The sequence below is a fragment of the Notothenia coriiceps genome, unplaced genomic scaffold, assembly GCF_000735185.1.
Source record: "Notothenia coriiceps isolate Sejong01 unplaced genomic scaffold, NC01 NC01_scaffold00010036, whole genome shotgun sequence".
Taxonomy (NCBI): domain Eukaryota; kingdom Metazoa; phylum Chordata; class Actinopteri; order Perciformes; family Nototheniidae; genus Notothenia; species Notothenia coriiceps.
The window spans coordinates 10,768-23,140 of record NW_011342737.1 but is presented as its reverse complement, the minus strand read 5'-3'; the positions used below and the strand labels follow the sequence as shown (position 1 = coordinate 23,140).

General features: G+C 38.7%; 1 protein-coding gene across 1 annotated transcript in view; it reads left to right on the top strand.

Moving 5' to 3' along the window:
- The window catches only part of LOC104945804 (transcriptional regulator ATRX-like), a 25,543-nt gene that overhangs the window by 5,836 nt on the left and 7,334 nt on the right, over positions 1–12,373 (top strand). The window contains exons 2-16 of the mRNA XM_010771522.1: positions 527–643; positions 936–1,045; positions 1,420–1,487; positions 1,597–3,389; positions 3,496–3,562; positions 7,337–7,485; positions 7,687–7,881; positions 7,963–8,071; positions 8,945–9,026; positions 9,122–9,307; positions 9,541–9,679; positions 10,233–10,342; positions 10,526–10,669; positions 10,749–10,923; positions 11,025–11,162. Coding sequence (XP_010769824.1) covers positions 527–643; positions 936–1,045; positions 1,420–1,487; positions 1,597–3,389; positions 3,496–3,562; positions 7,337–7,485; positions 7,687–7,881; positions 7,963–8,071; positions 8,945–9,026; positions 9,122–9,307; positions 9,541–9,679; positions 10,233–10,342; positions 10,526–10,669; positions 10,749–10,923; positions 11,025–11,162 — 3,582 coding nt within the window. The remainder of the gene's footprint in view (positions 1–526; positions 644–935; positions 1,046–1,419; positions 1,488–1,596; positions 3,390–3,495; positions 3,563–7,336; positions 7,486–7,686; positions 7,882–7,962; positions 8,072–8,944; positions 9,027–9,121; positions 9,308–9,540; positions 9,680–10,232; positions 10,343–10,525; positions 10,670–10,748; positions 10,924–11,024; positions 11,163–12,373) is intronic.

Sequence of the window (12,373 nt, the reverse complement as noted above, 5' to 3'; positions counted from 1 at the left end):
AAGTCAATATAATGAGATAGCTACTCCTGACAGGCTGGATTTGTGCAACCTGCACAAACACAATACTGCACCATGATTAAAATGGTGAAATACAATGTAAAACTACCAAAAAACACCAGCTCACTAAAACACAACCGAACGAACTACTAACTATACCCGCGGTCAGAGAGTGGAGATGTTTACCCTTTGTGATGTAATATGACGCGTTTCACGCATGTGAGCAGATTTAATTGTAATTTTCAAGCAAGTTTAAGCATAAATGTAGAAAGAAAAAAAAAACCTGCAAGATGCTCTTTAACTGTTTTTTTTCTTTTTGTTGTGCTCTTTCATAACTGTATGTGTATTTATTCTTGCTGACAACAAACAAATATTTAGGAGAACCACAATCTGTCATTATTAATGTGGTTTCTTGTCTTTTACTATCTGTAGGGGGTTAACAGTATTTAGGCCTGTCCCCAGCTTTGTACCCTGTAATTACACGATGGATTCAGTTTGATGTTTTTGGTGCAATGTTTTACATCTACAGGCACTGTACTGGTGAGGCCTGAACCTGTTGACAATGGGAAAGATGACTTCAGGGGTCCTGAGTTTCGCAGCCGGAAACCAGGCGTACTGCGGAGAGAGTTTTCGAGGAGACGTGGAGGTCAGTTGCTACTGGTTGATGTTGTCACAACATAACACAATACTTCATTATAAGCCGGGCAGCCATTTCTTCGAGAAACAAAGAAGCTGCCCTTGTCACTCATGCAATGATTGTCTTTTGACAAAAAACTGTCAAAGTCGAACTAAAAAATCATTTCACTGTGTGTCTAAATGTGGCTTGATGGTTATCTTGTTGTGAGAGATATCCCTGGATATTTGACTTTCATTCTTACACCCTTTTTAAAAACCCTTCAAGCTGTTATAATAGCAATTTTGTTGCTCTGTTTTTATAGGTGGCGAACACATGGAAATTGTCAGTTGCACCGCTTGTGGCAGACAAGTTAACCACTTCCAAAGAGATTCCTTCTACCGACATCCAGTTCTGAACGTTCTTATTTGCAAGGTGAGTCCACCTATTTATACAACAGAATCAAGTCCTTATTTATTTGGGTCCTTTAAGTCATTACTTTTAAGGAGTCGTCTTCATTTTTTATTTATAATTTGTCATGTTATGACGTCATTACTTTCTGCTTGGGTGTTGTTTACATCTAGTGGGTGTCTATAAACTTGCCAATGACTTTATTAAGTTGAATTTGCCAAAAACATTTCTGTATTTGAATTTATATTTTAAAATAACCACCAGTGATATTTGATTATTGCTTACAAGAATATACATATCAATTATGATTTCTAATTTGCAGTACTATTGTCTTTAATATGCTATTTGTCAAAGCTGTCTATAACCCTCTTTCGTTATATATTCTTTGTTTTGGTCAGTCTTGCTACAAGTATTACTCAAGTGATGACATCAGTAAGGATGGAGATGGAATGGATGAGCAATGCAGGTATGATTTGTTATATTTAATATTTTTGCTGAAGTATTAACATGTTAATTTACTTACCTTTTGCTAAGCTTTTATCAAAAGCATGAATTATGTATTTTTCCTCTTGCAGATGGTGTGCTGAAGGAGGCAACTTGATATGTTGTGACTACTGTAGTAATGCCTTCTGCAAGAAGTGTATTCTAAGAAATTTGGGAAGGAAGGAGCTTTCAGGCATCTTGGAAAGCAAGTGGTACTGCTATGTCTGTAGCCGTGAGCCCCTTTGCGATCTGGTGATGGCCTGTGACAGCGTACTCGAGAACATGGAGAACATGTGGTTTCAGCAGCGCAAAAGGAACAGGGTAGAGCCGGAAAAATCTCAACTTTACCACATGTTGCCACACTTGCAACAAAACATTCCTTTGGATAAATGGGATCACACTGGTATGGATGGGAATGTGGTGTTCAACTATAACACACTGCAGATTTCCAAGGAGATCACCAAAAAAGCCAAACATTTAGTGGACTCAACAAACATCTTAAACCGGACATTTGTCAATTTCATTCATACTGTGACGTCAAACAAAAAAGCACCTACGGTTCGCAAGCTGCACCTGAACTCTTTTTTGTCAGTAGTCAAAGGATTGCGAAAATCACTTGCAGCACTTGAGGATAGCCTTAAGGAAGAATTCAGTGACGTGGATGTCATGAGCTGTTGGGAAAAGTTCTTTAGTGAAGACTTCGATGCACAACCTGTAGTAGATTCAGGCACAGAGCCGGAAAGCTCTGAAGAAAGGTGTTTGAGTGTCTTGCGGAAATTGGCAGCCGAACAAACAGAAGATTATGATTCTGACTCCAAAGGCTTCAAGGACAGGAGGACTGCATGTGCCTGCCCCGGTGAAAACATGGATTCAGATTCATGTGAAGCCACACAGAGTGCACAGAAGAATGCCCTGATGCCTTCTGAAAGCGGGATTAACATGACTAAAAAACTAGTGGTTCAACTTACTCCTGTACCAATGGAGCAGGAGCAATCCTCTTGTGCCCCAAAGAATGAGAAGGACATCAGCATGAGCGACAACACATCAGAGGGAAAGGATGTATCAGAAGATGAAAAACCATATGTTAAAGGTGTTAAAGCTGACAGCAAGATAAGCAACAACAACTCTATTGCATCTCTACACCCAGAAGAACAACATGGCAATAGACGTTCTCCCCGCTTGAAGACGACACCTTTGCGGCGACCAAGTGGCGTCAAGTCCAAAGAGTCTCTTTCAGCAGCAGACAGTGACAGTGATTCTGGCCCTGAGGAAACCTCCAGCCAAATACCTGCCAAAAACACTGAAGAACCAAGTCTGAGCCGAGCAAGAGACGACTCTGACTCAGATGAAGTCCCTGTAGCTCTGATTGAGCGATCTGCTATGACACAAAGCTCAGATGAACCCCAGAGCGATGAGAACGGTGGAAAAGCATCAAATAAGGTGGCCAAGAAATGTCTCTTTTGGCTAACAAAGAACTCCCCGCTCTCCCCGGAGAACATGCGCCGAAAACGCAAGATGCTAGACCGCTCCTCAGAATCAGACTCGAGTAATAGAATAACTAAATCACGAAGAGAAAACGGGACAGATTCCTCTAGCGATGATCAAGACTCACAGAAGAAGATGCAACACTTGAATACTTTGAGGCCAATTGGGAAGTCTCCCCTCGTCAAAAGAGATAATGAAAAATCGCCTAAAAAGCCGGTTGGGATACACGCTGAAAAATCTAAGGCTAAATCCCGCCAGAAAGCAATGGAGTCCTCCTCCTCATCAAGCGAAGATGAAGATGATGGCGAAGAGACCGGGAGTGAAGGAAGTGATCAGAAGATTAAGCGAATCACTGAAGATGTGGCCTTACTGGGGGCAGCAGCATTCCACCAATCGTCTGGTGAGTCCCATAATACATATATTATCTAAATATACAGTAGGTCTTGTCAATAGTTGTTTCCCCAGTTTCTGTTGGAAAGCTAATGTTTAATGAATGTTTCTTGTAGGAGACGACGAGGAGCACTCTGGGCCCTCGTGGGCAGCAGAAGATGATGATGATGATCCAGAAAATAGGTATGGTTCAAAAAGCCAGGATGTAGAGCTTGTAAAACACCCTAGTTGTGAAAGGCAGACAACATTAATACCCGAACACTGTGCAAAAGCTAGCAACACCCAGGTCATTAAGACTGAGTTGCAGCCTATTCAAACAAGACCAAAACGTAGCTGCAGCCGAATCCCAGCCTTCAAATACACACGCTAGAGGTACACTGTGAACATCATGACCCATTTTGTGATGCACTGAAACTGAACCGGCCTGGAACAAGCTTGTGAATGATGAGCAACGTACTCTGCTTGTCTACTTTATTTGAACTTGAATTGTATTGCATTTTTTATATAGATCATGCAAAGAATGCTTATCTATGTTTAATTTGATGTGCAATTATACGACTGTAAATGCTTAAGATGCATTTACCTACATTTCTATAATAAGTATTACATCTCACACCACCGTGTTTATTTTTCACGGCATACTAGACTTAAACAAAAGGGGAAACCTTGCATTTGGCGCACCTTGCCTTTTTGAAGAGGAATGAGCAAACACATGAACTATGAAGTGAATTTATTAACAGCTCAACCTGTTATGATGACGGTGTTTAAATATATATTTTCAAAAGTTTGAACTCCAGTCGATTCTTCCGTGTCATTACAGAATGCACAAAGAACTGTTCTCCATTGAGGAGCAATCTTAGATAAATTGTTATTCACTGGTGAAGTGTTACGTTTGACACGTTTGACAGATTACCTGCACATATTTAACCAAAGAAAATGAAGTAAATTTACAATTTATTTTAGTATAACACTTTCATTCTTCTCCTTGAAACCCATATTTTTGATTGTATTTTTCAAAAGGAATCCTTGATGGATCAGAGATATCATTAGTTAATTATGATGTCTGGATCTTTTTGTTAAGATGGCAAAAGTATTGTTGTTAAGATATCTGAATATGTACCTGCCTTTGTAAATGCACTTCAAGCTTTGTGTTATTCAGCTTTTCAGTTATTTTTCACACAAAAGTTCAATTGCCGTCCTGTTAAAGCCTGTTTATTCCGGCCAGAAATATACTTTGTCATTCTTATATCACACATTGTTTGAGCTTCACTTATTTCATGGATGGGCTTGTAATTATTGCCAGTGTTGAAACACAAGTCAGTCTTATGTATTACTTAGTGTTCATTGAGACAATAATGGTGGTATCATGAACTCCTGGAAATCTCAGGATACATTATGGGGCTGCTTTCACTGTCAAGCAAACGCAAGCATTGGGGAACATTTTTTATCTAGAAGATATTTATGGTAATAAACACCCAAAGGCTGACACAAAACACAATTAACAATTATTATTACTTTTTACAATATAATATAAATCCTTTTACACACCAACATGTTGACTGGCTTTCCTAATTGGATTGTTAAATGGTGCTAAGCCGGGGGGTTTTAGGGAATCAACATCAAACCTCTGGTATACACTTCATCATGATGAGTAGTACATCTTATTCTGACGTAATGCTCCTGGTATGCCTCTTTTCTTTTGAAACTAGATCACATATGACACTGGAGTCGATAATGCGTAGTAACAAGTACTTTTGCGTATATGTAATATTCTATAGCAGTTCTCAAAGGGCTGATTTTTCAGAGCCTGTGTCTTTGTGTATTTCTGACGGTGCTGCTTTGATAGATTCTCTTGGGTATGCTTACTCGAATAACAAAGGCATCTTTCTCCACTACTTGACCTTGAGTAGTATTTATCCATGTACACAGTGTTGGTTTTATCTGCTGAGGTTCCTAGATATCCGTTGGATACTTTCTTACATCACCCTAGCAGAATGGAGATCGAAGAAATTGTATTATTGCTGCTTAAGGCCAATCAGTGTGGAAATATTGGCGTCGAAATTGGAGAACATGTTACACACTCGCGCTAGAAAGATGCATTCATAAGAGGATGAATAAAATCCACTGCCACATGTATTCTGAAATAACATTTTGTTATTCTGTTTTTTATTGAAATACATCCCCGTTCTGAGGAATGACTTTTTAAAAACTTCTTCCAGAGACGGTGTTCTGGTTAATTACAATCATTTCGAGCTGTCATCAGTGTTCCCCCACTTTCTATACACAGAGTATACATTACTGCTGACCATTTTTCTAAAGCGTACAGTAGCTTTTCAAATGAAAAATCATTTATTACCGTATTTTTAGTTACAGAGATTTAAAACCTTGCGAGTGACTATCGCGTTTTTCTGAAGCATTACTGATAAAAAACGATTTGTTAAAAGAACTTGCGGTCAGAGCTTTTAAATTTAAATGGAACGTTGTATATCTGAGAATTGAGAGTGGGCTGTGAAACAACAACTATTGTAATGCAAACAGGGACCAAATTCACATTGTGCCTGTAATGACATCAATGTTTGTTTCTTATGTTTTTTCCAGGTCGGATTTCCTGACAGCACAGCAGTGATTGCAGTGCTGTTAGGCAACAATCGCTTAAATCTGGGATATTGTAGCCTCCGATCGGCACCAACCCGTTATTTAATTTTTTTCAACAAAGTGTGTTTTCACGACTTTATCCTAAAAAGAAATGGTCAGCAGAAATGTAAAGTTTACATTGTTTGTAGTTAGTGGGTTAAACGTGAAAAGTACTGTGTTCCATTGTAATCCCCCCCCAGCATGCGCTTACCAATGACCATGATGTCAAATTCACATGTGGCAGTGTGTTCATTTTCCTCAGTGTTTTTCTTGTCGTCCTTTTTCCCAGAAGCATGTTAAATGAGATACAGGGCTCTGGCCTGTTACTGCTGCTGTCGTCTGGCATTCTTATTCTGTAATGCACCTTTTACAATAAACTCTCGTTGGACATTTACCGCCAATTGAACATTTCAGTCATCCTTTCTCAAGTGACCTGCATGGACAATCCACTTGGAGATCAGTGTGCGTAATGCAGGTAGCTTGGTGAGAACGGGTCAATGGGGACAGACCATTTTCTGGACATTGGATGATTTGGAGCCAGTGCTTTAGGCTGTTTGACTCTAATGTGTTTGCGCGTTAAAAGGGTTTTAAGAGGAACTCATCACATGAGTGGTGAAAACACAATATGGCATTAAACGCATAAACCTCACATTTTTAAAACATCCTTATCAGGAACTGTATCGGATCATTGGTAATAATGCTTGACTGCAGTATTATAAGTGGTTGAAATTACATTTCATTACGAGTAAACTTGTATGTTCTTTGTTAGTATCCGATATCCTACATTTTCTTTGTTTGTCCCAAACAGAATATTAACTCTCTTGGGTTCAAAACGATTTTTAACTCACAATTTGATTAACAAGATATCAATGTATTTACTATTTCACATGAAAAAAAAGTGTCGGACTCAAGCAAGCAAAAACATTGTAGAAAATCTCTCCCCCTTTCCTCAAAATAAAATAAACCAAGACTGTCTTTTTCTGTGAAGAGTACTTGTAATAAATTATTTCTCTTGAAAATGTCTCTGTATCAGTTTTCTTTTTTTTCCTGCTTTTCTGAATGTTTATCTTACAGTGTTGTGGCACTTTCTCTGACTGATTTCAAGACTATTATTTACTTATAATGTAGATTGAATCAAGGTCACTGCTCAGATTCAACCTGTGATTAGTTTATGAACTATACGACTTTTGCATTCTAAAGATATCTTATAAGGGTATTATTGAAATCAAACTTAGATATGATTTTGTCTAACAATAAAGTATAACTATATCCAGCTCAAGATTGAACTTCAGGTACCTTCTCCTTCTTTTCTACTTTTGAAAGAATCGCAAAGAAAATGCTTTTGGCCCAAATCAAAGCCAACTACTCCTCGGGCGATGATATCTCTTCAGACGAGGAGACGCAGGAGACATCTGACTCGGAGGATGATCAGGCGGTCAAAAAAGGCAATAAGGATAATAAAACAGATGAAGGTAAGTCGGTTTTTTTAAGTAGCAAATTCTTTGCTTCCTGTCCGTGCATCTTTTTCATAAGCACATGTACTCCTATCCTATTTCAGTCGTTTTGCTTTATAGTGGAATTACATTTTTCTTTCCAACCAAAGTGGTGACGATTGTAAAGATGGCTCTTGTTGATTAATAAAAGGGAAATAATAGTTGATATCTCTGCTGCAGGGGAAGACTCTGCTGCAGGGGAAGACTTTGATACCGAATCTTCTGACGCCATGTCTGATGGGCCCACCTCCAAGCACCATCTTCTCCGCCACGGACTGACCTTGGATGACGGAGCGCCTGTTGATAAGGCTGGGGCAGAGAGTGAAGCAGGAGAGCCAAAGAGCAAGCAAAAAACCAGCAGAAAACTCCTAAACTGTAAGTCTGACCTTAGAAACGTAGCTGTCTGAACAGGAACTTCATACTTTGCTCTAACATCTGATATCGATGTCTGTCAAGCTGATAGTGAAAGTGATGCTGAGAGCAACGAGTCGGAGCAGGAGGACGCCGGGATGAGCGAGGAGCTGAGTCTGTCAGAGAACGAGGACGGTGACGACAAACTCAAAAGGTACATACGTTTCAGCTCCCATTGACACAAAGTGTAGCTCAAGGAGAGTGGTCAAGATTTTTGTATAACGTATTTAAGTCAACAGGCGTGGAATGAATCTATTTCAAAATAATAATATTGCTAACGAACATACACGACCAAGAAAAATACAATATACAATAAAAAGAGAAAACATTTGAACACTACATTGGAACTCAGAGAGGAAGTAATTCATTATCGACCAGCAATATTAATAATACTAATCCTAAAATAATAGTCATTAGATACGAGATAAATATTATTATAATATAGATCATTTACAGTAACGTATGGAAGCCTGTTTGCGCCACAGGAAAAAAAAATCAAAAAATGTCCTGTAAGTCATTATAATGACTTAGTTATCTCATTATATTGACTTAAGTCAATATAATGAGATAGCTAAGTCAATATAATGAGATAGTAAGTCAATATAATGAGATAACTAAGTCATTATAATGACTTACAGGATTTTGATTTGCAAACAGGCTTCCATAGTAATGCAATACATTTGAATGCTTTTAAAAAACATTTGCGCATGTTCCATATCATATTATGTTCCCACGTATTGTACATTTTGAAATTAGAATTATGGTAAAAATTATATTTCAGATTGTGCATGTTTACCCCTAGTGCACACCAACTAAGCAAGTTTAATGCATATTCCTGTTATAATAGCCAAGAGCATTAACAATCAAAATATGATGACACAAGCATTACAAATCAACACAATTTAACATTTAAATTACAAATCCCACTTCTTTTAGAGCACATTTTAAGCCGAATATTTAAATTCATGTGGCTGTGTAAAGGTTACGTACATTTTAATTCCTAATCCTCTTCTCTTTCCATCTCTAGAGGATCCAGTCAAAGGAAGGAGAGGCCTCATGAGAAGCAGGCAGTGCCCTGCATTTGGTTATCTGACTCCAACAGTGAAAAGGTAGCAGTTGACCTATAACTACCTTTATTATTCTTAAACTCCAGAGTTGTGTCTAACAGTCACATCTTTTGTTCTATACTTCTGTTTTTTTTCAGAGTGATAAAGAGGATGCAGGTGAGGAGAACAGCGACGGTAAAGGCACCCCCAAAGGACGCAAAAAGATTCGCAAAATCATCGATGATGTGAATCTCCGCGCTGAGACGCAGGAAGCCCTCAGAGAGGAAGAGGAGAGACGCAAACGTTTGGCAGAAAGGGAACAACAGATGAAGGACAGGAGAACGGTACTGAACACACAGCAGACCATTAAACTGCACTCTGTTAATGACCAATGGCTCTTTACAGCAGTTCATTTCTGCAGCAGGGCTTGCTCATTAGACTCTATGTCCCTGTTGATAAATGACATGTAGCTCAGTACAGAGCATTTATGTTGCTGAAAGGATCACTTTTATAGGATGTTTTATAGGTGTTGGGGTTTTCCTAAGACGAAATGCTGAATGTCATCATTGTATTTCAGATAACTATCCCAGATGATGATGATATCCCGTGTCCCATCACCATCAAGCTGATCCTGGATCAGGACAAGGAGAACAAAAATCCTCTCGTTCAGGTGCACAGGAACCTGGTGACGAGCCTGAAGCCTCACCAGGTGGATGGTTAGTTTGTGCTCTTTTCACTCGTACTGAGGAGGACAAGGTTTACTATTATGCACATGCATGCTGACAGCAATAACAGCATTAGATTAATACAGTTGAGTCTGATGCTATTTGCACTCGGGTGACTAAAGTGAACAATGCTTTTGGCATGAGGGGTTTATATAGCCACAACTGTTAAAAATGCCATTTTTAATAGTAACATTGGAATTATCAATCAATTAAGCAATGTATCTGTGTTACCTTGAAATCTTCGAGTTTTTCTTTTTCTCACATGACTCCATGGTGTACAAAAAGTCCCAAAATGCAAAAAAAAATCTAGATGAATTGAAGTAAACATCTACTATTCATATGTTTTTGGACTCTTTGTTCAGTGCTATGCCATGTGAAAAACAACCCATTATGTTAAAGAATTCACATAGTTGACACCAATGGTTGTTTTGGGGATTGAGAATACCTTTTTTAATGCTGATAAATATTGTGATTAACAATTTTTAGTGTCCCATTTATGTGTTAAGACAATGCTAACCGTGATCTCTTTACTCTCCAACCAAAGGCGTCCAGTTCATTTGGGACAGTTGTTGTGAGTCTGTGAAGAAGGCCAACTCTTCTCCTGGATCTGGCTGCATACTGGCACACTGCATGGGCCTTGGAAAAACTCTGCAGGTGAAGAAATACACACCCCCAATATTCTTCTTTGCTTTGACTTATCCAAGACGAATTACATATTGAATTACTTTAGGTATTGATTATAATTGTAGTTTGCTGCTGTTACATCACACACAAGTATTCTGTATTGACTGTGGTAAGTTGTCCATGCTTCATATTCATACCTGTGTTATTTTACAGACGGTAGCCTTCCTCCACACGGTGCTGCTGTCGGAGAACCTAAGATTCAGAACGGCCCTGGTCGTTTGTCCGCTCAATACCATCCTCAACTGGGTCAACGAGTTCAGTAAATGGCAAAAAAACTTGGGACAGGATAAATTAAAGGTGTGCAAACAATTAAATGGGCAATCCTAAATGTTGTGCTTGAGACATTTTATGCTTCACACTTGTAAAAATGTTACAGGTCACAGAACTGACGACAGTAAAGCATCCCCCAGAGCGAATCAGGGTTCTGCAGAGGTGGATGAGAGAGGGAGGCGTGATGATAATGGGCTATGAGATGTACCGCAACCTGTCTCTAGCCAAGAGAGATGACGAGGAGAGCAGGAAGGAGATAAAGAGCCTACTGGTGGATCCAGGTAGCGTGTTATTCAGTTATTCTTGTTTATGGGTCATTGTTTTTCTCATTGAAGCTGTTGAATCTGTAGCTTTTTTTGTCCTGTGTTGTCTTTTTATACAGGTCCAGACTTTGTGGTCTGTGACGAGGGACACATCTTGCGCAATGAAACTTCTAATATCTCCAAATCTATGAACGCCATCAAGACCCGACGGAGAGTGGTGCTAACTGGCACTCCACTACAGAACAACCTGAATGAGTGTAAGTCTGCACAACTGCATCAAATTACATAATGCCATACTTTCACAATATGATTGAAGGTATACTTTATCTATGATAATGGGGTTAATTGTTGAAGTCGCCCGCTTTCTAATATAATTTGAAGTCATGTGCAATTTCAATGTAGTAATCCGTGACCGTGGAGAGTGGAGGTTCGTTTCTCAGTGGATTTGTCATCTATGAAGGGTTTAAAAAAAAAAAAAGAGCCCCCATGCCCCTCGCAAAAATACGGGCAACATTTTAGAGCCCTAAATCCAAAATGGCTGCCATCACCGTAGGTTGAACATGAGCTTTTCAATGATTTGGCCTACAATGTTGTTCAATACTAGGGCCGGGACTCGATTAAAAAAATTAATCTAATTAATTACAGGCTTTGTAATTAATTAATCGCAATTAATCGCATTTTTTATCACATATAAATATTTGACCTGAGAACAGTGAGAAGCAATTTTTTTCACATGGATTTTAGTATACCATTGAATAATGACTGAATACATAAGCGTAAGCAACAAAACATTGTTTATTTTTTTCAAGGATGTACTTAACCAAGACCAACAGAAAAGTGCAATTTTTGCCATAAAGTGTAGCAATAGCATATTTAGGAATATAGTACATTTCAGAGATTCAGGTAGCCTATAGGTAGGTAGACCTTCTGTAAACTATAACACTTTGTTTTTTTAAGTAAAAGACAATACTTTCAAGTACATTCAGAACATTGGAAACCCTGACTATTAGAAAGCATCTCTCTGTTGCTTCAGAGGCCATAACAGACTTTGTTGATTTACCAACAGTTGATTTAAAAATCTAATCAATTTCAGTCCAACTCTCTCAATAACCTTGGCCAAAACAATAAACAGTTCAACATAAAGTGCCAGTTGCACCAACAACGTAATAAACAGTTCAACATAAAGTGTACCATTTAAAATAAAATAAAAAAGTGCCAGTGATTGACCTCAATCCCTCCTATTCTTCCAATATCCTGATGAAAAATAAAATCTCGCTGTTGCATAGGCCACTGTTTGATCAACGCGAATTGGGTGTGGGTCCTTGTACTCCGAGTCGGGCTAACGTCCACGCTAACTTGAGGCTTGATGTGCTGCGGCGATATGCGAATTCCTTTTTGCATAATTTGCAAACAACCGTGCTCTTATTGACGCTTCCATCCGTCCGTTTTTTAAAACAAAATGTCCCAT